General features: G+C 52.3%; 13 protein-coding genes across 13 annotated transcripts; 6 read left to right on the top strand and 7 right to left on the bottom strand.

Moving 5' to 3' along the window:
* Positions 1–342: 342 nt before the first annotated feature.
* On the bottom strand, positions 343–1,887 carry ENO1 (phosphopyruvate hydratase; the record flags this gene model as incomplete). The annotated part of the gene is made up of 5 exons (XM_049255359.1): positions 343–697; positions 759–1,199; positions 1,247–1,586; positions 1,646–1,702; positions 1,764–1,887. The coding sequence occupies 5 exons, from the start codon at positions 1,885–1,887 to the stop codon at positions 343–345; spliced, it is 1,317 nt and encodes a 438-aa protein (XP_049105652.1).
* An 867-nt stretch (positions 1,888–2,754) lies between these two features.
* On the top strand, positions 2,755–4,101 carry RPT4 (26S proteasome subunit rpt4; the record flags this gene model as incomplete). The annotated part of the gene is made up of 4 exons (XM_049255358.1): positions 2,755–2,971; positions 3,033–3,419; positions 3,473–3,929; positions 3,981–4,101. 4 exons carry the CDS (start codon positions 2,755–2,757, stop codon positions 4,099–4,101), a joined length of 1,182 nt encoding a protein of 393 aa, XP_049105651.1.
* Positions 4,102–4,669: 568 nt separating this feature from the next.
* MNS1 (mannosyl-oligosaccharide alpha-1,2-mannosidase) lies at positions 4,670–6,970 on the top strand (the record flags this gene model as incomplete). Its single annotated transcript, XM_049255357.1, has 3 exons — positions 4,670–5,192; positions 5,264–5,908; positions 5,961–6,970. 3 exons carry the CDS (start codon positions 4,670–4,672, stop codon positions 6,968–6,970), a joined length of 2,178 nt encoding a protein of 725 aa, XP_049105650.1.
* A 246-nt stretch (positions 6,971–7,216) lies between these two features.
* LOZ57_006336 (uncharacterized protein) lies at positions 7,217–8,569 on the bottom strand (the record flags this gene model as incomplete). The annotated part of the gene is made up of 1 exon (XM_049255356.1): positions 7,217–8,569. One exon carries the CDS (start codon positions 8,567–8,569, stop codon positions 7,217–7,219), a length of 1,353 nt encoding a protein of 450 aa, XP_049105649.1.
* A 342-nt stretch (positions 8,570–8,911) lies between these two features.
* LOZ57_006335 (uncharacterized protein) lies at positions 8,912–9,706 on the top strand (the record flags this gene model as incomplete). The annotated part of the gene is made up of 2 exons (XM_049255355.1): positions 8,912–9,109; positions 9,173–9,706. The coding sequence occupies 2 exons, from the start codon at positions 8,912–8,914 to the stop codon at positions 9,704–9,706; spliced, it is 732 nt and encodes a 243-aa protein (XP_049105648.1).
* Positions 9,707–10,025: 319 nt separating this feature from the next.
* Positions 10,026–11,273, bottom strand: LOZ57_006334 (uncharacterized protein; the record flags this gene model as incomplete). Its single annotated transcript, XM_049255354.1, has 1 exon — positions 10,026–11,273. The coding sequence occupies one exon, from the start codon at positions 11,271–11,273 to the stop codon at positions 10,026–10,028; it is 1,248 nt and encodes a 415-aa protein (XP_049105647.1).
* Positions 11,274–12,435: 1,162 nt separating this feature from the next.
* On the bottom strand, positions 12,436–13,413 carry LOZ57_006333 (uncharacterized protein; the record flags this gene model as incomplete). The annotated part of the gene is made up of 2 exons (XM_049255353.1): positions 12,436–13,165; positions 13,262–13,413. The coding sequence occupies 2 exons, from the start codon at positions 13,411–13,413 to the stop codon at positions 12,436–12,438; spliced, it is 882 nt and encodes a 293-aa protein (XP_049105646.1).
* An 872-nt stretch (positions 13,414–14,285) lies between these two features.
* LOZ57_006332 (uncharacterized protein) lies at positions 14,286–15,210 on the bottom strand (the record flags this gene model as incomplete). The annotated part of the gene is made up of 3 exons (XM_049255352.1): positions 14,286–14,574; positions 14,629–15,068; positions 15,136–15,210. 3 exons carry the CDS (start codon positions 15,208–15,210, stop codon positions 14,286–14,288), a joined length of 804 nt encoding a protein of 267 aa, XP_049105645.1.
* Positions 15,211–15,518: 308 nt separating this feature from the next.
* LOZ57_006331 (uncharacterized protein) lies at positions 15,519–17,090 on the top strand (the record flags this gene model as incomplete). Its single annotated transcript, XM_049255351.1, has 4 exons — positions 15,519–15,602; positions 15,665–15,808; positions 15,868–16,210; positions 16,261–17,090. The coding sequence occupies 4 exons, from the start codon at positions 15,519–15,521 to the stop codon at positions 17,088–17,090; spliced, it is 1,401 nt and encodes a 466-aa protein (XP_049105644.1).
* An 855-nt stretch (positions 17,091–17,945) lies between these two features.
* On the bottom strand, positions 17,946–19,973 carry LOZ57_006330 (uncharacterized protein; the record flags this gene model as incomplete). Its single annotated transcript, XM_049255350.1, has 4 exons — positions 17,946–18,219; positions 18,293–18,692; positions 18,741–19,647; positions 19,707–19,973. 4 exons carry the CDS (start codon positions 19,971–19,973, stop codon positions 17,946–17,948), a joined length of 1,848 nt encoding a protein of 615 aa, XP_049105643.1.
* A 549-nt stretch (positions 19,974–20,522) lies between these two features.
* Positions 20,523–22,501, top strand: cut15 (Importin subunit alpha-1; the record flags this gene model as incomplete). The annotated part of the gene is made up of 3 exons (XM_049255349.1): positions 20,523–20,759; positions 20,989–21,498; positions 21,581–22,501. The coding sequence occupies 3 exons, from the start codon at positions 20,523–20,525 to the stop codon at positions 22,499–22,501; spliced, it is 1,668 nt and encodes a 555-aa protein (XP_049105642.1).
* A 206-nt stretch (positions 22,502–22,707) lies between these two features.
* Positions 22,708–24,463, bottom strand: LOZ57_006328 (uncharacterized protein; the record flags this gene model as incomplete). Its single annotated transcript, XM_049255348.1, has 4 exons — positions 22,708–22,817; positions 22,873–23,058; positions 23,123–24,146; positions 24,194–24,463. The coding sequence occupies 4 exons, from the start codon at positions 24,461–24,463 to the stop codon at positions 22,708–22,710; spliced, it is 1,590 nt and encodes a 529-aa protein (XP_049105641.1).
* A 332-nt stretch (positions 24,464–24,795) lies between these two features.
* LOZ57_006327 (uncharacterized protein) lies at positions 24,796–26,198 on the top strand (the record flags this gene model as incomplete). The annotated part of the gene is made up of 3 exons (XM_049255347.1): positions 24,796–24,912; positions 24,978–25,440; positions 25,521–26,198. Coding segments are annotated over 3 exons (1,258 nt in total), but the record flags the coding sequence as incomplete, so codon positions are not given.
* Between the last annotated feature and the right edge of the window lie 1,122 nt (positions 26,199–27,320).

The raw sequence follows: 27,320 nt of genomic DNA, 5'->3' as shown, positions 1-27,320 counted from the left end.
CTGATAGAGAAAATGTACCAGCCACAAATCTCCTGCAGACGGACAAGCCGTGATGGTCTAGGGCCGCCCGCGGGATGTTGTGCGTCTTCGTGGGTTTTTGGGCACTGCGGGCGGCGACTATCAACGGAACCATGTTAATCCGTGCCACGCCAATCGGTAGTTCGGATAATCATTCGTCCGGTAACTAGAAGGTTGCAAATGGAAATTGCAGAAGTGAAAAAACTGCTGATAATGCATATTGGAACTATTTTACTACTAGTTTGATCTTCGATGTGTACAACGTCGGTTTTTTGTCTGGGTAAAACAGATACACCCTGGGGTCTGAGCCCTTCAGATAGTTATTTACATGTTGACCGCAGCGCGGAACTTGTCGCCAGCATAGATGGCATTAGAGCCAAGCTCTTCCTCGATACGGAGGATCTGGTTCAACTTGGCAAGTCGCTCGGATCGTGCAGGGGCACCAGTCTTGATCTGGCCGGAGCGCAATCCAACGACGATGTCGGCGATGGTGACATCCTCTGTTTCGCCGGATCGATGGGAGACCATCACGCCCCAGCCATCGGCATAGGAATCTTTGGCTGCTTGGATAGATTCAGTCAACGTACCGATCTGGTTCACTTTAAGCAATAAAGCATTGCACGCTTTGAGTTCGATGGCTTTCTTGATACGGATGGGGTTGGTGACAGTAAGATCATCTCTATGTTGATGTCAGTCACAAGGGCTAATTTTGTTGTGGGGGAGGGTATGGAGACACATACGCAACAATTTGGACATCAGAGGTCTTGAAGAAATAACTCCATGCCTCCCAGTCGTCTTCGGCGAACGGATCTTCAATGCTGACAATGTCATACTTGCTAGCCAACTTCTTGTACAAATCAGCGAGCTCCTCATAAGTGATCCATTTGCTCTTATCACTGTTGGGGTTTTTGAAGTCAAGGTCATATTTCTTCTCCTCGGCCTTATAAAATTCACTGGATGCCACGTCGAGCGCAATCTTAACCTTGCCAGTGTATCCAGCTTGCTCGATAGCTTCAGCTATCAAATCCAACGCCTCTTCAGGGGTTTGAATATCAGGGGCAACACCGCCCTCGTCGCCAACGTTTCCTGCGGACTGACCATACTTAGATTTTGCAAGAGCCTTGAGTTTATGATAGACTTCGGAGCCCTGACGCAAAGCTTCGGAGAATGAAGGAGCAGCACTGCGCAACTTAGAGGTGTGACATAACATGAATCAGAGGCAACTTACGTGGGCACAATCATGAATTCCTGGAAAGCAAGTCGACCACCAGCATGGGAGCCTCCGTTCAGGACGTTCTGGAAAGGGACAGGGAGGACATATGGTTTCTTTGTTCCGGCGAGATCGGAAACATGGGCATACAACGGAACACCCTTCTCAGCAGCACCGGCCTTTGCAATGGCCAAGCTGACACCTAGGATGGCGTTGGCGCCAAGTTTGGATTTGTTGTCTGTTCCATCAAGCTTGATGAGGAACTCATCCACTTTCGACTGATCCTTGACATCAATGTTCTCCTTAATGACCGCCGGGCCGATAACTTCATTAACGTTTTTGACAGCTTTTAGAACACCTGCAGACGCTGTTGTCAATGCGGAAACGTGAGATACAACGAGGAAGTCCAGAACTCACCTTTTCCCAGCCAATGGGTCTTGTCGCCATCTCGAAGTTCACATGCCTCATGTTGACCTATTACTTATGTGTTAACGATGTCCCTTGTCGTTTTTTTTTTTTTTATAATATAACATACCGGTAGAGGCTCCAGATGGGACAATGGCACGGTGGAGGCCAGTCTCGGTGACAACGTCAACCTCGACGGTGGGGTTACCACGGGAGTCATAGACTGATCGGGCGTGAATCTTGGTAATGGCCATTCTAGAGTAATAGAAAGCTATATTAGCACTTATTCCCCTGTCACCGTATTCTTCTTCGCAATTGACTTGCTATGTGAGTATGTAAGTGTAGGGGAAGTCTCAAAAGAATTTTTGAGGAGGGCTTTGTTTGTGATCCACTTTTCAATGAATTCTCACCGAAACTTTCTGAGAAAGTATCATACTTCATACATGCTGGGAAAAATTTTCCAACAAGCTAATATCTCGACAGGAATGGCATGATATCAACAATCTACCAAGTACAGCTTTTCTGGGCAAAGGGTACGAGTGGTGATGGACTGGATGAAGGGACGGGTTTAGAACGAGAGTAAGCACTTACTTGCCGATGATCACAGATTTCTAGCGGTTTCTTTAGGAGCCCAATGGCAGTATATCGAGGAGGAAACAATAATGGGGAAGAAGGAAGAGGGCTGTTGCTGTTGTTGTCGGGGTTGCTGGCTGTTGGAGCCCCTCCATCGTGGATTTGGTGGGATGATATGCCAAGGCACTAGTACGACGACCTGCGTAATTTTGAATGTATGGTAAGCGGTCCATTCGTGGTAAGTTACGGTATCACCGAGAAGAGGAGGTGTGACGTCAAATTGATTAGGTAAGATATTACTCATTGTTTTCTTCACCATGTGATTTGTTGTTTATGTCGTTTGCAATATCTAACCAGCTGTTTGGCCAGTTTGCACTATTTGTACAGGCTCCGTAAGCTAGAGCTCAACAGCGCAAAACGACCAGCAACCCAACAGCATAACCGCGCCCAGCAAGCATCCCAACCAGCCTGGCTCGGCTAATTGTGTGCAATATAATTTCCGTGATTTTTGAACCCCCATTCGCATTCTTTGTATTCCCACCCTCTCTATGGAAGGCTCCAGCGACCCGGAGCGCCAGCATGCTCTCGACTCCTATAAAAAGGCTTTAATGGAATCAAGGGAATGGGAATCGAAACTGAAAGCTCTTCGGTTAGGCATAAAGGATCTACAAAAGGAGTTTGATCAGACTGAAGACAACATCAAAGCCCTCCAGAGCGTCGGCCAGATCATTGGCGAGGTTCTCAAGCAGCTGGACGAAGAGCGGTGTACGTGGATACCTTTCTTTGGCGGTTGAATTTCGCAATATTCTCAACTAATATACTGCAGTCATTGTGAAAGCATCGTCAGGACCTCGATATGTTGTTGGATGCCGGTCCAAAGTTGACAAGGCTAAGCTGAAGCAAGGCACTCGTGTAGCTCTTGATATGACCACCCTAACTATCATGCGTATGCTGCCTCGCGAAGTGGATCCTCTGGTCTATAACATGTCCCTGGAAGACCCTGGTCAGGTTAATTTCGCCGGAATTGGTGGGTTGAATGATCAAATTCGTGAGCTGAGAGAGGTGATTGAACTACCACTCAAAAACCCGGAGTTGTTCATGAGGGTTGGAATAAAACCCCCTAAGGGTGTGCTGTTGTACGGACCTCCTGGAACCGGAAAAACGCTTCTTGCCAGAGCCGTTGCCAGCTCTCTAGAGACAAACTTTCTAAAGGGTTGGCTTTCTACCCGTAACCCTATGTTGTTTCTACTGCTGACCCTGGCATAGTTGTCTCCTCCGCCATTGTAGACAAGTATATCGGTGAATCTGCTCGGTTAATCAGAGAAATGTTTGGCTATGCTAAAGAGCATGAGCCCTGTATTATTTTCATGGACGAGATCGATGCCATTGGAGGCCGCAGGTTTTCTGAGGGGACGTCAGCCGACCGAGAAATTCAGCGTACATTGATGGAGCTGCTTAATCAACTAGATGGATTTGACTACTTGGGGAAAACTAAGATTATCATGGCTACAAACAGACCGGATACCCTCGATCCAGCCCTTCTTCGAGCTGGTCGTCTCGATAGAAAAATCGAAATCCCACTACCAAATGAGGTTGGTAGGTTAGAAATCATGAAAATCCATTCTAGCGGTGTCGCCATAGAAGGCGAAATCGACTTTGAAACCATTGTCAAAATGAGTGACGGCCTAAATGGGGCTGATCTTCGCAATGTCGTGACAGAAGCGTAAGTTAATCTGTTTTTTTTCTGCTATCGGCCCGATCTAACTATTTACAGTGGACTCTTCGCCATCAAGGACTACCGCGATGCTATTAACCAGGACGATTTCAACAAAGCTGTGCGAAAGGTGGCGGAGGCGAAGAAGCTTGAAGGGAAGCTGGAATATCAAAAACTCTAGGATTTTGCAGCTAGACACTGTTTGATACTATGATTTAGTGTGGCCACATACTGGCGTTCCTCCAACAAGCCATATGTAAATTATTACAATAGCAGTAGTAGAAAGCCCTCATTGACCATCATCTTGACTTTCACCAATATCTGTCAGCCCAGACAGCCAAGTGCCGAGAAAAGCAAACACAACAAACTCAACTTCGCCAGCTGGTCACTTTTGCGAGGTTGACTGCTGGAAGCGGGTATAGAAAGACCCCTGGCATTTTCTCTTCTGTCTTGCTGTGACAACGTTGCGGCTTTGAATGTGTAGCGGGTATTCTCCCAATGGTTGGGACCTGACATTGACGACAGGTCGACTCACACGACCATAGCACAAAAAGCGAAATGCATGGTAATCGGAGTATAGCATAGGTGTGATTACCGTGAATACTCGCGCTCTCTGCTCTAACGTCCTATGGTAGGCTCAATTGCATTTTTCCCTCTGCTTGAGGCGCCCCTCATATCGCTGGCTTCATCTTCGGCTCTGCGCAAGACGCGACGTCTTCTCCGGTGGCAGTTCCACACATACTTCAAGGATGTCCTTCCAACTCCCCAGCCGTGTTCCCGCCTTCAATTCCGCCCAGCGTGAAGCCGAAGACGGATACTGGCAAGCTGCCACGTCCGCGCGCAATCCACCTCACAATGCCGCTCTGGGCGGTCCATTCGACATCACCGATAAGATCAGCCAGTTTATAGCCCCCAACCGTGATTTGCCGATGTATAAGGACAAACCATACTATGCGGCTAAGAGAGGCGCAGGCGGTAGTTTTATACCTCATACAAAAAGGGGAAGGAAAAGAAAGATAGTGTTTTTAGGTGCTCTGGTGATATTTGGACTGACTGCGTGGTGGCTATGGGCTGGAGGGAAGGCGTATAGGATCCTGTCGCGCGGAAAAGGGACAAATAATGTCCATGGTGAAGAGTTATGGAAATGGGTTCAGGATTTTCAAAAAGAGGAGGATGCGGCTAAGGGGAAGACAATAAACTGGGAAGAGAGAAGAGAGCGGGTGAAGGATGCGTTCATCATTAGTTGGGATGGTTATGAGAAGCATGCTTGGGGTGAGTTACTGGTCAGCTATGCTGTTGCAAGAGAGCTTCTAACGTTTGGATGCTGACTTAAAGACATTGAGGTCGTGATGAATACTTCCCCATTTCAAAGGGTGGTCGGGATATGGTACAAGGCGGAATGGGCTGGATAATTGTCGATGCCCTTGATACACTTATGATTATGAACCTTACATCTCGTGTGGAGAAAGCAAGGAGCTGGATTCAAACAACGCTGCAGTACAACCAAGACCATGCCGTGAATACCTTTGAGACGACTATCCGCATGCTCGGCGGCTTACTCTCTGCACACTATCTATCTACCACATATCCTGAGTTGGCGCCTATTGCAGATGATGACAAAGGTGCTGCTGGAGAAGACTTATATATTGAGAAAGCGGCGGACTTGGCGGACCGGTTACTGGGTGCATTTGAATCTAAGTCAGGTGTGCCGTATGCGAGCGTAAACCTGAATAAATCTATTGGTATCGTATCACATACTGATAATGGGGCCTCCTCAACGGCAGAGGCCGGTACGCTTCAGCTGGAGTTCAAGTATCTAGCAAAACTGACAGGAGAACCAAACTATTGGGAAGCAGCAGAGAAAGTCATGGAAGTGATCGAGGGAAATGGGAAAGAGGATGGCCTCGTTCCCATATATATCTATGCAGACACAGGGCAGTTTATGGGAGACAACATCCGCCTGGGCAGCCGGGGAGATTCTTATTACGGTATGTTTAGTGTTCAACACAGCGAAGTAGCCTGCTGACAGCCAGGCCACAGAATACCTCATCAAACAATACCTCCAGACATCGAACGAAGAGCCAATTTACCTAGAAATGTGGCATGAGGTATTGAGCGGCATTCGAAAACACCTAATCACATACACCAAACACGCGTCACTCACAGTGGTTGGCGAACGTCCTAATGGGCTACATAGCTCGCTGTCACCAAAAATGGATCATCTTGTGTGTTTTTTGCCTGGTACAATCGCCCTTGGGGCCACCGGTGGCCTACCATTAGCAGAAGCCCGAAAATCTGCTCGCTGGGGCCGCAGGCAGGAAGAGGATATGCTATTGGCAAGAGAGCTGACGAAGACATGCTGGGCGACATATCTCGCCACGGCCACTGGATTGGCGCCTGAAATTACTTACTTTGACATCAATGACCCCCCTCGAACAGTCAAAGATGTATACCCCGACTTTGATTTCTCGCTTGGCTATGCTAGCAAAAGCAGCGTGAAAAAATCCCGCGCAAATAACCATGCAGACTTGTTCATGAAATCACAGCCATTATATCCCCTGGATCATGAGAAGCCCACATGGAGCAAAGATATTATTATCCATGATGCTGACAGACACAACCTTCAGCGACCAGAGACAGTGGAATCGCTCTTTTATATGTATCGCATCACAGGTGATGAAACGTATCGTCTCTGGGGCTGGGAAATGTTTAAGTCATTTATCAAGTATACTGCTGTTGTTGAAGATGTCTCATCTTCTGCAACTTCTGGAACACCCCACCTACGCACATCACTTATTCGTGCGTTTACATCCCTCTCTAACGCAAACACAGTACCACCAGTCACAAAAGATAATATGGAAAGCTTCTGGCTAGCGGAGACACTGAAGTATTTCTATCTTCTATTTTCTGACAGGGATTTTATTCCCCTAGAGAAAACCATATTTAACACCGAGGCTCATGTGTTCCCACGGTTTACGATGGGAAAGAACTTCAAGACGGGGTGGAGAAGGAAGTTCCCCGTCAGATCGACTGGCCATCAGACGGTCTAAAAAATATATATAGCGACCTTCCCTTCTCCTGGTTGGATCGAGGAGGAGGTGTCGATATCCCGGATACCCTGTAAATGGTAGTAAATACATGGACATGATCATACCTTATTCGTCATTTTTTTATACGAGGCAGAGCCTGGCAGTAAAGGGCAAATTAAATTCATTATATTTGTTGCAGGTGCGCTTTTAAATAATAGGAACCAGAAATGCCCTATAGTATAAAAGAAGTCGGGCTGATTCGTTGTGTTACTCTTTCTTCCTCTCCATAGCGGCTTTGATCAGCTTACGATAGCCTTCGGTGGCATCTTCAAGGTCTCCTACAGTCAATCCTTCATTTTCTCCATGGGCGACAAAGATGGTGCCAGGCCCATACAGGTACCGCTTCACCTTCTTGTTCTCAGGCAGACCCTCATCATGAATTTTTAAATTTGGCACATCCGTTCCATAATTGACAGTGATGACATCAAACCCAACAACATCAGCATCTAAATCCACAGGCGGATAGCCACCACCAACGAAATCAAGGCGAACATTTGCACTGTTATTCGAAGCAGCACGCACTGCGGCAGAGACAATATCCCTTGCCTCTGATAGGGTCCCACCAGCGAGACGCACGGTGACACTTGCGGATGCATTAGCCGGGACGACGTTTGCGGCGATTCCACCACGCATGGCACCGATGTTGACGGTTGTCTTGCCATACTTGTCACTCGAGGGCAGGCCGCCTTCCGATACGGGGATATCGCCCAGTTTATCGAGCTTCGAAAGCACCGGTAGGATCTCAGAGATGGCGCTATGACCAAGCCAAGGGTATCCAGAGTGGGCAGCTTTTCCACGTGCATTGACGGTAAAGTGGAGCATGCCCTTGTGGCCCGCTACGAGCTTCTTTTCGGTCGGCTCACCAAAAATGATGGTGTGGAAGGTTGGGGGCGAGGTGTTCAGTGGGGAATCAGAAAAGTGTCGCATGCCCAGACCACCGGTCTCTTCGCTGACGACAAAGAGGAGGCCCAGGGGGGCGGTTGGGTCATCTGCGAGGTAGGAGAGCATGGCAATGACCTGGCTTGCAACAGCCCCTTTGGCGTCGACCGTGCCCCGGCCGGCGATACGGATGTCTCTCCGGTTGAAGGATGACGCTGTGGCACTGGTAGAGTTGGGTGGCAGCGAAACGGAGTATGGGATGTACGGTGGAACGGTATCAATGTGGCTGGTCAGAAGTATCTTGGGAGTGGGCGACGCCGCAGAATATGCGTATATATTAAATCGCTTGGACGAGGTGCTCTCACTGTCCAGCGGCACAGGCTGCTTGGTCACAGTGAAGCCCAGGCGCTGCAGGTAGCCCACCAAAAAGTCGCCGGCGTTTTCTTCATGGTTAGAGATCGACTCGATCTCGCACAGCGAGCGGTGCAGCGATAGCAGCGGAGAGCTGGCAATGATGGCGTCCAGGGCAGACTGGCCGGGACTGAGGGGTATCAGGGTAGCATCGGAGCTGGCGGGCGCTGTTTGCTGGACAGCAAACGACAGCTGCGGCGGCGGCGGGCGAGGTTGGGCCAGCGCCGGCGGCAACAGCAACAGCAGTGATGCGAGGGCGAGAGGCGCCATGGCTGACCGTCGGAGCGGGCTGAGTTAGCTATCGGTACAGAGAGCCAGCCCATCGAGAGAGACGGAGGAGATTGCGGGTGACGGCGGGCGGTGATGGGAGGCGGGTCGGATGGCGGAATAACACTAATCCGACGCGACAGCTCCCGTTCCCCAAAGCAGTTAGCGCGGTAACTCCCGTGCCTGCTGCCTGTTGCCTGGCGAGACCCAAATCGGCTTAAGATTGCGGGAGCTACCTAGCTATGGAGCCTAGAGTTCAACTCTATATAAATCCCACATCCACCCAGCTACAACATCCTCCTCTCGCTCCATCCTAGTCTGCCCTGACGCGTCGTGTGAAACACGATGGACGATTCTATGATCGGCCGCTGGCTGGATGAGCTGCCCATGAGCGACCCGGCCCGCAAGCGTAAGTCTAGGCCCATGCTCCGTCGTTTCGACCACCACACTGAGCCCATCGACTTCCTTGAGCGGCTCGGCGAAGGCGCTGAGGGCATCGTCTACCGTGCCACCATCCGGGGCGCTGAGTACGCCGTGAAGATCGTAAGTTGCGTTGCTTATCTCCCTCTGCGCGTGCTACGCCCCCTCTGACTCAATAGTCTCCAGTTCAAAGAGTGGACATACACCGGCAGGAGGGGCATTCCCAAACGGCAGAGACCATACACATCTTCTTTTTCCCATGAATGTCGCGCCTTTGCGCGCCTCGACAGCTATGGAAAGAATGGCACCTGGGCTGTCCATTGCCATGGCTGGCTCAAGCTTTCCGATACCCAATTCCAGCCTTTACCCAAGTATTCGAACCTGACCCGCTGGGCCATTGTCAAAGACTACATTCCTCATAAAGTTGCCATCACTGACGTCCCGGAGATCCGCCGCAAAATGGCCATCGCCCGCGACGCCCTTCTGCACCCTCAAGATGTACAGCCACGGAACTTCCGCGGCTCTTTTTTTGTTGATCTTGGGAGGGTAAAGACTTACCCTTATCCTGAGCTGTCTTGGTCAACTACCAGACAACAAGAATTTTTCCCTGCTTTTGATAGGGAGGCGAGTGACTGGCAGGTATGTGTGCGAGATGGCGAAGTGGTTGAGGGCTGGGTCAATAGGCAGCTTGTGCGCGGGAGAAAAGTTTCAAAAGAGTAGGGAGTTGAGGGTTCCTCTATTTATGTGGCTTAATATGACAGCTGTATACTATTGTACCCCTAACACTTAATCATAGCTTATTGTGCGTCATTTGAGACAACTGCTTTTACTAAGACAAGACTATGACTTTATTCCTTTCATCGAATGAATCGCATTGAAAAAAACTAAACTATTCTGCTGAGCGGGGAAGATATACTAACTTGCAGGTCGCAAACGATCAATAAACCTGGTCAGAGCCCAGATACTTCATTTCCCCGCTTATCTTTTCAGTCTGGAGCACCTGGACGTCACGCAAGAGATTATGTGTAAATAAACGCCCTTAGTGCCGTCGATGTTGTCGACCATGCCCACCATGCCTGCGTCCGTCCTCCACTTCGGGACCCCCGATAGCAGAGCGCCAATCCAAAATTAAAACCGCGTCGCCTTCGTCGCCTAGCTCTACCCAGAAGTTCGCAGACATCCTAGTACTAAAGAGCGAGGCACCCTGCCTAAATGACCCCCTGACTCCTGATTTTGTAATGTAGCGAAATTGGAACGAATTTTCGTCCCAGCGCAGAGGCTCGGCAAGTTGATCTATATCTAAGTCGATATTTCGCAAGTGGGCCGGGGTTTCCACCGACATAGGAGATGACAATGGGCTAGAGTTATGCCCTTCTCTCCTATTTCGCTGTGGAGTTGATGGGCCCCTAGGGACGTGCTGATAGACAAGACTTGGATATGTCTCCTCAAGAGTGATGCTACTATTAGGTGCAGCAGCTAACATGTGAATCCACCACAAAGCAAGCTCAATTGTAAGTTTATTAGGTCCATGATCGTCCCAAGGGATGCTTTTCATTTCCACCAGTCTGGTCTCTCCATCAGTACTTTCAGCGTGGAAAGACGAAGAAGGCGGCGGGGCCTGACTCTCAGTGGTAGAAGATGACTGGGACAGTATGCGGGGCGGTGAAGAGTCAAGAGACATGGTGCTAGTGTCAGAAATGACCGTTGAAATTGATAGTCTTTGATGCCGCGGAGGCGAAGGGGTGGGTCGCGAACGAACACCTCGCGTTTGTGCTAACCCAGGATCAATTCTGTCGCGGGTATAAAAGCGCAGGACCACTAGTTCCTCCTGAGTAATCAGGTACCCGTATCGTGTCGTCCAATCTTCGGTGCAATAGTAGCAAACTTGCCAAAGAGGCCAAAAGAACTTTTGTTCATGTCTACTGTCAACAGATTTCCATTTTGTTGAGAGTTTGGTATCTCCAGGGCAGCGGTTTTCGAAACCAGGGGAATTTTGACACGGGATTACTCCCGCCCAATCGGGAAATTTTGCCGGGTCTCCGGGGCAATCGGTCTTTCGTGCACGTCCACCTCGAGTCATTGCTATGGCTTCAGTAGTATTATGCCCATAACAGATCTCAAATGCTTTGCCAAGAGCTTCTGTGACGGCTGGGGAGATCGATCGGCTGAGAAGGTGTTCGAGGGAGTTCTCATCAAAAACCATGCACTCAAGGGGAGTCAAGGCAGGGGAAGTTTCCGGGAACGGATTGCCAAACGTCTTCTCCAAAATATTTCGGAAGGACAGCATAAGATTTTCAAAAGTAAAATCAGTTCATTCTGTCAGCGCAAGGATTTCATCGGATTTGAATTCAGTGGGACGACCTTTCAAGCTGTAAGTGTTATTGATGGGTGGGTTAGGCGTAGTTAAAAAGTCAAGAATAGTGTATGAAGACATGGTAGAGTATTTGGGATTTGTGGGATTTGGGAAATTGAGTAGATATGCAACAAATGTTTTTGCTGGTAAGAAAACGGAACACTAAGAGTGGGATATCAGGACCCATTTATGTCTTTCCTAGAGCACCATAGATAGCTGCGAGGGCAGCTCCAACTTTCCAGATTAGCCTGCAATGAGTGGGCAAGTAAAGCGAGGCAGCCAATTGTTGTTGAAGCCTCTATCATGGCGCTATTCTAAACCGATTGGTTTCAGTCAAGGCGCTGCCCAAAGGAAAAATGAGACAGAGGCACTGAAAGACAAAAGGCGCTGTCGAATCAGACCTATTGCATTGGCACTGCAATGGCAAATCCTGGAACTGTTTAATATCGCGTTGATGTCTACCGTTCCTCGGGCACAGGGTACGGCGGCTGGACGGCTGCATGAGTAGCTCTGGGCGAATCATTTTAACCACAAGAAGGGAGAAGTGAAGCAACACGACGCTTTAAAGAGCGCTAAAACACGATATCTCCATCATTCGGGGGTTATGGAGGGCGGCTGTGATAACAAAAATAGGGCCGAGCGAATCACTTTGCTAGCTTTCCAGCCGGATGAGGCCGGTCGAAATGAATCCCGGTAAACGTCGTCGTAAACACAGCCTGCATGCAAGTAGATAACACAATCGGGCCAGATACAGGGAGGAGACTGGTCAAGCGAAGCCAGCTTGACTAGCTTCGTTTGTAAGCGCCGACTGGGCGGGTAGAAACAAAGCGATGCTTGAGCGGGGTCCGAGTGTTTGAGTGGCGTTATCCGTTGGCTCTCAGCACCGGCAGCCAGGCGCAAGGGTGATGAGACCGAGGCTGTGGAAGTAGACACGCAGGGCATTGTTGGGGTTCTTGATCCTGTCGCTGCCAGTGAACTAGTTAACTAGTACTCCGTAAACAACCATGCTGGCCAGGATCAGTGCCCGTTGTCAGTATATACTTCGTTCCCCCTACACAACCGCCAAGGGCTAATGGTAAGAATGGCCACCTTATTGTTAGGCTCCTAGAAAAGGCCATTCTTCGAAGAACGTGGTCAGACTTCGGCTCAGTACACATCCCACTACACTGTCGTGGTCCTCTTTAGGATATTCTTGCAGTGCTATTACATGCAGCTTGTTGCTTTGAGAAAGGCGCTCATACATAGACCTGGCGTACCCAGACATCGAGCGGTCTTGCGCTGCTGCCTGCCGTTTTTTGAAATTTTCTGGCGATTCGCCCGGCCAAAGTTGGGGGTTTTTTTCGTACGAGCCAAAGTACATCATTAACGTCGGCTTTTGTTCTTGTGCTGCCCCTACCTCGCGATATTGCTCTTCTTCTTTCAGAATGAAGGCATTGCTCCAATATATTGATGGGCTGGCAGCCATGAAGCCGCTGAAAAGTTGCGGATGGGTGAACAGCGCATGCAGGACGAATAGCCCCCCATACGAATGCCCAAATATGCCTTCTCGGTCGATTTCCACGGATGGAAAGAGAGTGGATTTGACAAACGGCCGGACCGTCCCTGCAATGAAGTCCAGGAATACATCCGCTCCGCCAAACCCATCCCCACCATGCGCATCGCTCGGCGTCAGGTCGAAGGCTCTTTGACGAATATTATATACTGCATCGGTTAAAGGATATCCAACCCCCACAATTATACCGCGGCCGGAGGACTGAGGTGCGTGTGCCCGTCGCCACATTGCTTCCGTCGCGGTGAGGAACATGGCATTGCCATCAACCAAATACCTGAAGTTTGAAATTAGTAGTTAATGTATTTTTCTTTTTCAGAACTTCAAATCGACACTAAGCCGCTACAATTTCGAAAAAAACTCGCGCACTAACAATATAGGCACCCTAGCCGCCGTTGGTGGTTTGCGGTCTGGCCAGCTTTGAGGCCACGAAACCTGAAGGCGATATGTGGCCCCGTCTGCGCCTGTTAAATCTGTTTGGCATGTGTTAGAAAGGCTTACAGGGCAATGTGGAAGGAAATCCATGGTGTTCTAAGCTCCTCGGAGCCTGGCCATAAAGAACTGCGTGAGTGGGACGTTCAGAAGCTGACTCGGAATTTGGGCCTTTCTTGACCGAAAGCTAATCAGATCAGATCATTATCCACCCGCCAAGGCCCCGTAGCCAACTCCAATCTATCTGATAAGATAACTAACCAGTTAGTCAGTCCCGCCAAGCACCATGTCTCTCCCGGAAGCTAAGCAGTGTCCAGTCCCGTTTACTCTGTGTCTCGAGAACTACGGCAATAGAGGTCCTATAGTTCACTACTAGGCTAGTTAATGGCTCAATTTAAAGACCAAGCACCATACCAAACTTTCATTTTTCTTTCAACAACAAAAGAGAGCTCTTTGCAGGGCTTTAATGGCGAGATGGTGAAAAATAATGGCAAGATTGTTTGTCCTATTAAAAGGGGCATGCAGAATATCCAGGCTAGAGCTCAAAGATCATGGTCCTGAACAAAGTATGGGTGCACTTATGTTTATCTGAACTGTTGGACTCTACACTTGATACAGAGTAGAATGGTATAGAGTGAAAAGCAGTTCTTGACCTCCCTAACTCATGAACTTTTGCTTTGAGTTTACAAAAAAACCAGGGAAAGAAAGTGAGCCACCACCTGCCTGATATTGAAGTAGTATATAAAAATACAAGTTGATATATTTGTAACTATGCACACGGCTTCAAAATATGCCATTACTTCTTGGGCTGTATTCCGAGCCAATTTGAATTAGAATTCTTCTTATATGAAGTGGCTGTAGGATTGTGGCTCGTCACACTAAGAACCCAAACTGCTTTCTATAAGGCACAAATCATGCGCTCCAAATTTCGTCTAATAAAGCATCCACACGAAAAAGGTGGTATCCTATGCTCTATTCTTCGCTTTACCGCTGCCGCTTTTGACCTTTCGCGCTTCAGGGCGATTAATGTGATGGGCGGGGATCCATTCAGTATCGTATGATTTAGCAACTGCGGGAGTCTCGGGAGCTTGGTCGCCGGAATCAACACCAATCTGGTCGCGAGAAGATTTCTTTGTGCGATCGTGGGTCTTGACAGGCTTGCGCTTTTGGGGGAAATACGGAGCAATCCAAAGAGTGTAGAATAGGTAGCAAGCTCCGACGAAGGAGCCCAAAACGACAACATAGAGAAAAATCCTAGTCAACATTAGTACTGATAGGTTGGAATTAAGGAAGATAGTAGCAACTGACACTTGAGGATCAAAGATACTCATTGCGGGTTCCACGATGCTGACAGGTCCATCAAATGCCGGAATCGTGAAAAGAAGACCATCTTTTCGCGATACAACGGCTGCCAGATTCAGAGCCAAGTCTTGCGGCAATAGTTCGGTCGAAATATCATAACCGATCGTTGCTTCGGAATTGCTAGCAACTTCGATACCGGGTCGGGACGTCGTAAGGTTACGAACGTTTTGCGCAGGAGTCGACAGGGTCCAAAGGCTGCCACCAATAACGCTAACAGTGACTGGTTCCGGTTCATTGTTTATGAATTTAAGCTGCGCGTTGGTGGGCAGGCCATTGACGAGCTTCACGCCAAACACCTCGGAGTTAGGGAAGGTTGTAGACACATTAACATTGATTGTGGGCATCTCTTTCACCGCATCTTCAGCAACATTTACAGGGGAATCGGGCTTTGAATGAGATGTAGGTTAGTAAATTATAGTCCAGGCAAGCAAGGAGACCGGAATGGGTGCTTACCGTGGCATCTTCAGCTTGAGCCAACAATGCCTGAACAGACAAGAGGGCAATGGCAAGAAAAGCAAATTTACCCATGCTGAAAATATTCCAAAGCAACCCAAGAGAAGAGAGTAAAGGAACTCGAAAACTGCAGTGCAACCGAAAGTGACCGGGAATTGCAGAACTGATTCGAGTGTCTCCACGTACACCAGAAAGGGTCGCTGAGTCAGCATCCGCGGCTGTTACATAAGCCGGCGTCGGATTAGGCGCGTAAATCGGCTCCGGCGTGTACGGCAAGCTCCGGTGCAGGACAACTCGCCCTTTCGTCGAACCCGAAGCGCAACAGAGCGCTTTTTGAGATCCTGGCTACTATTCGTGGTTCTAGCAACTCGATAAGTTTGAAAATGACAGGCACCGGAATCCCGGGTCTTTTCCAGCGTTATGAGCAGCTGAAAGTCATTGAACATACCAAAGATGCGCTGATTGAGGTTTCTACACCTATTCGCTAAGAACGTACTCTGCTAAATTCCTTCTGATTCTCTTTTTCAAGGACCTACTTTGTCGCGTTTCTGAGTTAGAGAAAGCCTATCAACAGACTAAACTTGACCATGAAAGAGAAACCCGATTCAACCGGGAGGTACAGATGCATGAAATTGAACTTATGGAACAAATAACTAGAATTAAAGCTGTTATGGTATGCTCTACTCTATATTTATACTGCTAGAGGTGATACTAACCACTGTTCTTCCTTAGGATCAAGAGCCGTTTCTTCTGGTAATGATCGACGGTGATGGTATGATCTTTAACGATACACTGCTCCAACAGGGAGAGCAAGGCGGTAAAGATGCAGCAAATCATCTGTATGCTTTAATTCGTGAATATTCGAGTCGAAATCTTTCAACGTTACAGTCTCCCAAAATTGTGACGAGAATATATGCCAACGTCAGAGGCTTAGCCGAGGCATGTTTTAAAGCTGGGATAGTTGAACGACCAGCAATCATAGAGGATTTTGTCCGCGGATTCAATGGCAGTAAATTGCTGTTTGACTTCGTAGACGTTGGAAGTGGGAAAGATAGAGCGGATGATAAAATTGCAGGTATAGCTGGTTTACCTTATGTTCACCCATGCGGCTGACATTTCCGACAGAGTATTTTAAACTAAACTTATACAATTGTCACTGCCAACAAGTATTTCTTGGTTGTTCGCACGATAATGGCTACGCCCGTATTCTTGAAGATCTATTGGCAGATCGAGAGCTCCTTGGCCGAATAACTCTATTAGAGGGCGTGCCATTTGAGAAAGAACTCGCATCTATAAAATCTTCCTATCGCGTGGCAAAGCTTGATACGCTTTTCAGGATTTCTAAAATTCCCCATAATAACGGTTCTTCCTTAGATGTTTGGACTAACACTGTCAAGTCGCTGCCTATTACAGCTCAAGCTCAGCCAGCATCTCCCCACCCTAGCCTTGTAAGGGCCAGCTCAAATTCTAGTGCATCGCCAGCTTCTGGACAAACATGGGCCTCTACGACTGCCGCAGCAGCATCTACTCCATTAACGGATTTAACTGCCCATTCAAAACCTGGAACGCCGGCACCTCGTCAGGTTGAGCGCAATAAATTTGGCCAGCGGGTCGATTCCTTAGATTTCAAAACCATACCGAAAGATGAGCTGAAGCGAGTCAAACGGTTAAAATTATGCAATCAATACTTTCTACTCGGCGAATGCCCTAACCTAAGTTGCTATCATACACACGACTACAAGCTTACGAAGAATGAACGAGTAGTTCTACAGGCTGTAGCTAGAATGACACCGTGCCATTTTGGAACAGAGTGCGACGATGCGACATGTATCTACGGCCATCGGTGTCCGCAGAGCGAGATCGGTAAAAAGGACTGCTACTGGGGGGAGAATTGTCGATTTGACAGTTCTGGGCATGGAATTGACACCAATGTCGTCAGGGTTACGAAAGTGTAACCGTAAGTTCTCTTTTGAAATTTGCATTTATATATTACTCATACTATATAATATATTCGAAGCGAGTGTGATATTAGTTTTAAGACATCTCTCACTGCTTAGTTTGGTTCCTGATCTGGGAATTTACCCAGTCACGGTTTCACTAATTTTGATTAGAGCAGAGGGAATAAATAGCATCGGCATGTGCATTATTAGCTAGAATGTTAATTCATATAATCAACCAATCTTCCAGCTGTGCATGCATTGGGATTTGTGGGCAGCGCTATTTCGAAGCACTTACTAGCAGCCGTTGCAAGGTAAAAATCGGGTTCTTCTACTCTGATATTCTACTCGATCTTAACATTCTGCTTCTCGCAGGCATCTATCTCATGGGTTTAGCACTTTCGCCCAGTAAGAAACAGATCCAATGTGGTGTATATTTGCTAGCAGGTAGGAATGGCGACCTGTTTAATTTCCCAAAATGCCCTTCTTACTTGGCTTGCAGAATAGGAGAGAAAAATGAAACATCCATACAACAACTTTCTGTATCAGACATAACGAGACCGTGTCACGTCAAGGACTTATGGCGTGCACGTTGTAGTCAAGCCGCCAGCTAGAATATTGGTAACGGCAGAAGGACATGGCGGTTCCTGACGTATGGAGCTTGTAGGTCGATAAAGCACGTAGATGTCAGATTTTGAACAGTAAAAGGCTGATAAGGGCGAATTCTATATGGCCACCACGTCACCAGAGTTACGCAGTTGATAGTAGTTTTCATAGAGCACTATGGCAATGAATTTTCGGATCCGATCTGTAGTGGACGGCAGCGGCAGCCGTCTGGACACGGGAATATAGAACACGGGATAGGGTGGATAGCTACATGATGCTGGTATCGAACATGCGAAAACGTTTCTCCCAGCCCAACAGGCTACTTGTATCCATGCCGTCTTCGTTGGCTTCAGAGGAGGCTTCGGAGCGAAGAGGAACACCGTACTCTTTGATACAGCAAATAAAAGGTTTCGTATTGATGGAGCCAGGGTCACTAACAACGAAAGTATCAGGGTATGCGCTCTTGCGCTCTTCTAAGTCACCCCAAAGGATGAAGAGCTTTTCACGCAGCTCAGCGAGAACTTCGGGATTTTCGCGAAGGCTGGCAAGCATATGCACATTAGTCTATCAAACTTGTGACGGTGAAACATATGATGTTTTCGGACGGAACATACTTTACCGCATCGAGAGAAAGAAGAAATACAGCATCGGCATCTGCTACAAAGAGCTTCAAGCGCTCTCGCCTTTGTCCTGGAGGATGATGCGCATTGGGGCCACCGTCTTCAACAAGTAGACAAAACCTCCATTGCCATATTTGTCTATTAGTTGTTGGCTCTTCATCGCTATGGTTCAAGTCAGAATCATCTCCAAGAATAGCCAGTTCAGGGTTGTGTTGAACAGCGAAGTCCTCGAGGTTTGGGGGAAAAAAATCGACTACCCGGATTGATGCTCGATACTTCAAATTTTGAAATGGTAGCTGGTATTTTATACCGTCCGGGCCCGTGTTCCAATGGGATTCGTTCTCTAAGATCTGCTTTATTGTCCTGGTTGGTGTCGCGATGAAATTTGCACGAACTCGTGGCGGTTAGTTTTCAAGGCTATGGCAGAAGAATACATACTTACTGTGAGAGTTTAGTTCGTCGCGTTTTATGACACTGGAAGGTTTGACGCTGGCTTGGTTATCCCCCTTCAGGGCTTTCTTTTTGTTTTGTCTTTTGTTTCTCTTAGCGTTGTTGCTCGAGTTTTCGTTATCAGGAAGCCGGTGTTTTTCAGTGTCTTTCCCCAAACGAGTTTTCAGTCCCTTCCAATACTGTTGCTTACGTTTTACCAGTGCCGTCAAATTGTCATCGGGCGCGTTGAAATCGACGGGGTGAACACAAATTTTATCGGCGTATTGGTGGTCTGTATGAAGAGCACCCTCCATAAATGCATTGCCTCGTCCTGGTTTAATATGGACATTGCACAGAAGAACAAAGTCATCCTCTTTTATATTTTTTCGCGCAAAATCAGCGTGAGGTTCCCACAGTGTGATTTGAATTGTCATGCGCCCATATGGGCCTGGCCATTTTCGCTTCGAGTGACTGAGATAACTAAAATCGTCGCCATCCCTCCCATCGGAGTCTTGTGCATAGTCAAAAAAATTCTTATTTTGGGTATAGTCTGTAACATACAGGGTATATCTCTCATACTCTGAAAATGTCTTCACCACCTGGCCGACTATATCCACGAACGTGTTGAAGTTTGCATCTTTCAGAAGCGAGAATCTCCCCGATTTGGGTTTTGCTGAGTGGGATTGTGATCGTGTGCTAGGAGAATGGGAAGACTTGGTGCTTTTGATTGCTTCATCGGAAAAAAGTGCAGAAAGAGAACGGGCACAGGCAGTCTCTATAGAAGAGACCTTGCTACTCACACCGGGTGGTTTAATGACGGATAATCTTAAAGAGATCTTTGGGTCTTTCCTGAAGATTGCCCATGGAGTGTTATCCGTTGCCCTAGAGAGGCCACAGACATTGTCGTTGTAGGTAGTGAGCTGTATAGGCACAATTAGTACTATGGAGGTTTACACACCAAGGAAGGTAAGGGCCGTACATGAAGGCCGCGTAAAAGGAGCACGTCGCCAACATCTGGCTTGGGGGAACAGGCCTCCCGGTCACTGAAGTAGCGGATTTTCAAGCCATACCAATACTCGGAGGTAAAGTCGGACGACTTCAGAGTAAACGTGGAGACGTAGGATGAGCCCGCACACTTCTTGGGGGGAAGGGTATCAATCACGACGCCGATAACATTGACGACGCCGCGTTGTTGGCGTTTCGCGGCAGGGATATCTATAAAGCCGGGAGGCAGCGGATCCGCCATACTTCGAGAATTGCTCAATAACAGATGCTCAGCCCAGCATGGCCTGAGGAGAGGCCTGTTATCTCAAGGTGATAGTGAACAGCATGCTGGTAAGCTAAATGTATCATAGATACGGAGCCGGTAGGGAGCACGACGCGTCGAGAGGCAGACGCGACAGGCAGCTTTCTCAAACATAAATCAGCACGCATCCAGCCCACAGCGAGAGCCTGGAGCAGACGTGCGACACGACGTGAAACCGCGCTGGTGCGCGAGCGTGGTTGCGATGCTTCGCGTGGAAAGTTGCGGCTGACATAAGCGCCCAAAGCGGGCTAGCGGCAGCCCGCCCACTTGCCGCAAGAAGAAACAAAAACATCGTCGCTCGCCATCAACGCCTTTTGAGCCCGCCTTTCTCGTCTGCATCCACCGCGCGTTGTGCTTGCTGGAGGGCTCTGAGCCTGTGTCTACTGTCTTACTTGCATCACGATATCTATCGTTTTTCGTTTGTGCTTTCCATCGCTTGCTTCCTTCCCCTTTCTCCCGCCGTCATCCGGATTATCCTCAGACTCCACCATGGCTGACAGATATATCCCGGAGCATCGCCGCACTCAATTCAAAGCTAAGAGCTCGTTCAAGCCCGAGGACCTGCGTCGCCGTCGTGGAGAACAGCAGATTGAGATTCGAAAGCAGCGAAGAGAGGAGAACCTCGCCAAACGTCGAGGCATCCAGACTCGCAATGGTCAGGTCGGCGTGGAGCCCGGCATGGCCGGCTTGGATAGTGATGAAGAGGGTGCCCCTGTAGAAACTGAGGTATGTAATCCCATCTGTCCACGTCTTCAGACCCAGGCTGCTGCCCAAGGCTGCCTCTCGCTCCTTCGCCGTCGTCACCGTTTCAGCGGTGCGGGGCGGGCAGCCAACGGGTATTGGTGCCAATTTTACAACGCCTTACTCCTGACTGCCCTCCTTTTTTCCGCGCTATTCTTAGATTTATTGTATTTGAGAAAAACTGACATGGGGTTGCTCTTTTCTCACTTTGTAGCTCGACTCGGAGCTTCCCGAGATGGTGAAGGGCGTTTTCTCGGACAAAATTGAAGAACAAATTTCAGCTACAACTAAATTTCGAAAACTGCTCTCTAAAGAGCGCAACCCCCCGATCGAACGCGTTATTGAAACCGGCGTCGTAAGCCGCTTCGTCGAATTCCTGCGATCCCCCCACTCCCTGGTTCAGTTTGAAGCTGCGTGGGCCTTGACCAACATCGCGTCTGGGTCTGCCCAGCAGACTCAAGTGGTTATTGAGACGGGCGCAGTCCCTATTTTTGTCGAGCTTTTGAGCAGCCCTGAGCCTGATGTGCGTGAACAAGCTGTGTGGGCGCTGGGTAATATTGCTGGAGACAGCCCGTCATGCCGTGACTTTGTGCTGTCGGCTGGAGCTCTGCGCCCGCTCCTTGCCTTGATCAGCGAGGGCCGCAAGCTCAGCATGCTCCGCAACGCTACCTGGACCCTGAGCAACTTCTGTCGTGGAAAGACGCCACAGCCGGACTGGCCAACAGTAAGTTTAAACCTCGCCCTTTGGGGAACCCCCCCCCCCCCCCTGTCCAAGGACCCTGAAGAAAAAAGCTCACGTGATGTAGATCTTGCCTGCACTGCCAGTGCTCGCCAAACTGGTTTACATGTTTGACGACGAGGTGCTTATCGATGCCTGCTGGGCAATCTCGTATCTGTCGGACGGAGCGAACGACAAGATCCAGGCGGTGATTGAGGCGGGCATCCCGCGACGGCTGGTGGAGCTGCTCAGCCATGCGTCCACGTCGGTGCAGACGCCGGCGCTGCGGTCGGTGGGCAACATTGTTACGGGCGACGACATCCAGACGCAGGTGATCATCAACTGCGGGGCTCTGCCGGCACTGCTCTCTCTGCTGAGCTCGACCAAGGATGGGATCCGCAAGGAGGCGTGCTGGACGATCTCGAACATCACAGCGGGCAACTCGACGCAGATCCAGGCGGTGGTGGACGCGAACATCATCCCGCCGCTGATCAACCTGCTGTCGAACGGCGACTTCAAGACGCGCAAGGAGGCGTGCTGGGCGATCTCGAACGCGACGTCGGGAGGGTTGCAGAAGCCGGACCAGATCCGGTACCTGGTGTCGCAGGGGTGCATCAAGCCGCTGTGCGACCTGCTGGCGTGCCCGGACAACAAGATCATCCAGGTGGCGCTGGACGGGCTGGAGAACATCCTGAAGGTGGGCGAGCTGGACAAGGAGAGCGGGGAGATGGGGGCGACGAGCGTGAACCGGTACGCGCTGTTCATCGAGGAGGCGGGAGGCATGGAGAAGGTGCACGAGTGCCAGAACAACGCAAACGAGGAGATCTACATGAAGGCGTACAACATCATCGAGCGGTACTTCTCGGACGAGGAAGAGGCGGGAGCGGACATCGACGAGGTGGCGCCGCAGCAGACGCAGGCGGGGTTCACGCTGGGGACCAACCGGGCGGCGGCGGCGGGCGGGGCGGCGTTCAACTTTGCGAACGGCGGGGATACGATGGACATGTGAGGGTGTGATGGTGATGGTTGGTGGTCAGGTTGTGTAGTTACGATGAATGATGCGCGCGTAGTTAATGCCCCGGGAGTGCGGGTTGGCGTTGCCGCAATGAAAAAGTGGTAGTCCCGTATTCGAGACGAGACGTCTATGTGGTGTAACTACCTATCTACATGCAGGGTGAGACAATAATACTCCATCTACTCCGTACAGCGATAAATCTACAGGGCGTCCAGGACGCGGCGGGCGATCATAAGCAGGCGCTCCTCGTCGAGACGGCGGGCGACGAGCTGCAGGCTGACGGGCATGGCGTGCACGGCGGCGGGGTCGTCTGCAAGGGTAAGTAATTAGAAGAGTAGAGGGAGAGATAGAGAAATATGGCATACACTCGAGCTGGACGAGACGGTCGAGGTCGGAGAGCGGTGGGCGGGTATCGGGGACATCGCGGGCCTGGTCGGCGGTGGCGGCGCAGGGGAAGGCCAGGCACGCGTAGTCGAGCACGTTGAAGACGCCGGTGTAGCCGACGTGGCGGAACTTGCCGTGCGGCACGGCGGCGAACGGGCACACGGGGCCTGGAGGGGGTCAGCGGAGGATACTTAAGAGGATAGATAACTAGGAGAATACGAAATGACGCACACAAGAGGGCGTCGAGCCCGGCGGCGTTCCAGCGCGCGAGGTAGGCCAGCTGCAGGGCGTTGCGGCGGGCGTGCAGCTGCCACAGCGCGTACACGCCCGGGTCGGCGGCGGTGGCATAGCGAGCCATCTCGGGGCGCATGGGCTCGCCGGTGCGCGCCAGCAGCGCCTGCACGGACTGGCCGCCGTCGGCCAGGAAGAAACGGTCCAGCAGCTCGACAGCGTCGTCGTGGCCGTCGGGCGCCCAGTCGACGACGTCGTGGCCAGCGCGCTTGAGGGCGTCGACGGTCTCGGCCAGCGCGCGCGCGACGGGCGGCGTGGGCCGCACCAGGCCGTCATGCCACAGCACGCCGACGCGCAGGCGCTGCTGGGCGGGCACGGGGCGCCACGGCAGCGGCACGCACTTGGGGTCGGCGCGCCACGGCTGCGAGCCCACCACGGCGGCGGCAAACAGCTCCAGCGCGTCCAGCGACGGCGCCAGCGGGCCGTTGACGCTCAGCACCGACTCCTGGCCGGCCAGCGCCGACTGCGTGGCGCTGTTGGGGAAGCGGCCGACCGACGGGCGCAGCGCGAACAGCCCGCCCGTCAGCGCCGCGGGGATGCGCAGCGACCCGCCGATGTCGGTGCCCACGCCCAGCGCGCTGCCGCCACACGCCAGTAGCGCCGCCTCGCCGCCCGAGCTGCCGCCCGCCGCCAGCCGCCGGTCACGCGGGCTGCACGTGCGCCCCGTCACGTGGTTGACCGTCTCGGCGATCATCATGGCCGTCGGCACGTTGGTCTTGACGAACAGCACCGCGCCCGCCGCGCGCAGCACGTCTGTCAGGATGCTGTTGCACGCCGACGGCCGGTCCACCAGCGCCGTGAAGCCCAGCGTCGCGTCCGTGCCCGCGATGTGGAAGTTGTCCTTCAGCGACACCGGCAGCCCGTGCAGCGGCCCGCGCGGCGTCCCCGTTTCCGCCAGCTGCGCGTCCAGCGCCTGCGCCGTGCGCACCGCGTCATCGAAGAGAATCTCCGACAGGCAGTTTGTCTGCATCCGGTTAGCAGGTGCTGGTGCGGGAACAGGGGCCGTCCTACCAGTTGGTGCGCGGCCGCCGCGCGCTTGCAGAACGCCCGCGTCACCTCCTCCGCCGTCCACGCGCCCGAGCGCGTCTGCGCCAGGATCTCACACGCGCCGGCGTTCGTGATGGCCAGCTCGTGCGCCGTGAACCAGCCGGACTGCTGCGGGAACGACAGCACGTTGGGGCCCGTTGGCAGCAGGTCGTCGGGGATGCGCCATTCGGCCGGAATCGCCGCCGCCAGCTTGCGCTGCTTGGCCGCCGCGATGCGCTCCCACTCCGTGGTCATGGTCGGGAGTAGGAAAATAATAATGGATATATGCCACGATGGTGTTTAGCCGTGCGATGTCTGCCTGATCTCTTATAACATCCGACAACTACCGGCCTGCGCTCCGGCCTGCCTCCGATATGCGTCCGGCCCGCGGCTATCGCGCCTTACCGCGCGCTAGTGCCGGCCAGCCTGCGCGCTGATTCGACCGGCCCGCCGAGTGCGCCCGCCGTCTCGGCCGGAGCTTGACCCCCTCGGTTGCCGCGCCGCGGGGAAACATCCTATATCTGCAGCGCCCTGGCTGTCTGGCGGCCTCGACGCGCGAGCCTCAGCCCGAGCAGTTACCACCCACAATGCGCTCGTTCGCGGCCTACGTGCGCGGCGACAGCCGGCCCGGCGAGGCGGCGCTGCTGCGCAAACTCGACTTCTTCATCCTGTCCTTCTGCTGCCTGATGTACTTCGCCAACTACGTAACTACCCCGGCCCTTCAATCAGACCCTTCAATCTATCAGTGACAGCTAACTCACATATTTAGTTGGACCGCTCCAACCTGGCCAACGCGTACGTGTCGGGCATGAAGGAGGACCTGGCGTTCCACGGGCGGCAGTTCAACCTGATCAACACCATCTTCACGGTCGGCTACATCCTGGGCCAGGTGCCGTCCAACCTGGCGCTGACGTACGTGCCGCCGCGGCTCTTCTTCCCGGCCATGATGCTGCTGTGGGGCGGGCTGACGATGGTCACGGCGGCGGTGCAGTCGCCGCAGGCCATCATGGCCATCCGCTTCTTCCTGGGGCTGGCCGAGTCGTCGACCTTCGTGGGCACGCACTACATCCTGGGCTCGTGGTACACCGAGCGCGAGCTGGGCAAGCGCAGCGGCATCTTCACCGCGTCGGGCCTGGCCGGCACCATGTTCGGCGGCTTCATCCAGACGGGCATCAACTCGTCGCTGCACGGCGCGCGCGGGCTGCCGGGCTGGCGCTGGCTGTTCATCGTGGGTATTCCTGTCATGATCATTCCCTCCTAATCATGATCCTCGGTCTTCCCATCCTACGAACGGATTAATAACGACATGTAGGTCGACGGGCTGATCACGGTGCCGATCGCGCTGTACGGGTTCTTCCTGTTCCCGGACACGCCGCGCACAACGACGGCGCCGTACCTGAGCGACGCAGAGCGGGCGCTGGCAATCTCGCGGGTGCCGGAGGCGCCGGCGGAGCGGCCGCGGCTGGACTGGGGGTTCGCGCGGCGGGTGTTTGGCGGGTGGCACTGGTACGGGTTCGTGATGCTGTGGGTGATCGCGGGCGAGACGGAGTCGTTCTCGACCAACGCGCTGCTGGCGCTGTACATGAAGGCGCACCCGACGCGGCGGTACACGGTGGCGCAGCTGAACAACTACCCGACGGGCGTGGCGGCGGTGGGCATCGTGTCGACGCTGTTCTGGGCGACGCTGACGGACTTCCTGGGCGGGCGGCGGTACCTGGTGGGCTTCTGGATCGCGGTGACGGGGGTGGCGACGTCGGCGATGATCCTGGCGCCGCGGGCGTCGACGCCGACGGTGTTCGCGGCGTACTACTGGGCCGGGTCGGTGTACGCGTGCCAGGCGACGTTCTTCGCGTGGGCCAACGACGTGATGCGGTACCACGACGACGCGCTGCGCAGCGTGGTGATCGCCAGCATGAACATGGGCAGCAACGTGGTGAACGCGTGGTGGAGCATCCTGTTCTACGGGGCCGACATGGCGCCGTTCTTCACGGTGGGTGGTCTTTTTTTATATTTTTTGGACGGAGCATGCTGACTGGGGCGCAGATGGGGATGTGGGCGATGATCGGGTGCTCGATCGCGATGGCGCTGTGGACGGCGGGCGTGATGTACCTGGCGGCGCGCGACGAGCGGCGGGCGGCGCAGGCGGCGGCGGTGGACGACAAGCCAGGCGCGGAGGAGACGGCGTGAGGAGACGTGAGGCGTCGCAGATGGAGCGTATACGTCGATACATAGTATAGATGTGAGGCGTCGCAGATGGAGCGTATACGTCGATACATAGTATAAGATGTGAGGTGTCGCAGATAGAGCGTTTACGTCGATACATAGTACAAGATGTGAGGCGTCGCAGATAGAGCGTATACGTCGATACATAGTATATTAGGTCATAATCATACAAGAATAATAATAATAATATGCGGATGTAACTTCGCAGGGCCGGCCGAGTCAGGGGGCAAGCGTGTGATCGGCGGGAGCCGCCAGCCGCGAAACAAAACGCGAAACAGCGGGCAGCCGGCGGTATGTCCGGTTGGCAGGTGAGTGAGTACTAGTAGTGGCTATAAGGTGGAGGATGTACTCCGTACGAGTCGACGGGCGGATGGGCGCAGGATGGAGTACGAGTAGAGATGCAGTACTCCGTACTAGTACTCCGTAGCAGGGCGAACGTTGGGCCGAAGCAACGCCGCGCGCTTGGCGGGGGGCTTGGGGCGGCGGGCGATCGTCGATGGGCGATGGGCGATCGGCGCAGGGAGGCCATGTGGGCGATCGAGCAGGCTGCAGTATGATAGACGTAGTAGTTACAGGAGGAGTGCGAGTGGTTATATAACTAATTAACTACAGTACGGAGTTGACGAACTAACTACATACAAGTAATGACCGACGCTGGCGAGCAGGTCATTTGGCGACAGATTGCAGGACGGCGTGAGGCGGCGAGACAGGCGGGGGCGGGGGCCGGGGGGGGGGGGGCGGGGGGGGGGGGGGGGGGGGGGGGGGGGGGGGGGGGGGGGGGGCGGGGGGGGGGAGGGGGGGGGGTAAGAGAGGGGGTTAGGGGGGGTGAGGGGGGGTAGGGGGGGGTAGGGGGGGGTAAGGGGGGGGGGGGGAGGGTAGGGCCGAGGGG

Source organism: Ophidiomyces ophidiicola (genome assembly GCF_022830035.1).
Source record: "Ophidiomyces ophidiicola strain CBS 122913 chromosome Unknown scaffold_40, whole genome shotgun sequence".
Taxonomy (NCBI): domain Eukaryota; kingdom Fungi; phylum Ascomycota; class Eurotiomycetes; order Onygenales; family Onygenaceae; genus Ophidiomyces; species Ophidiomyces ophidiicola.
This window is presented reverse-complemented; position numbering and strand designations above follow the sequence as displayed.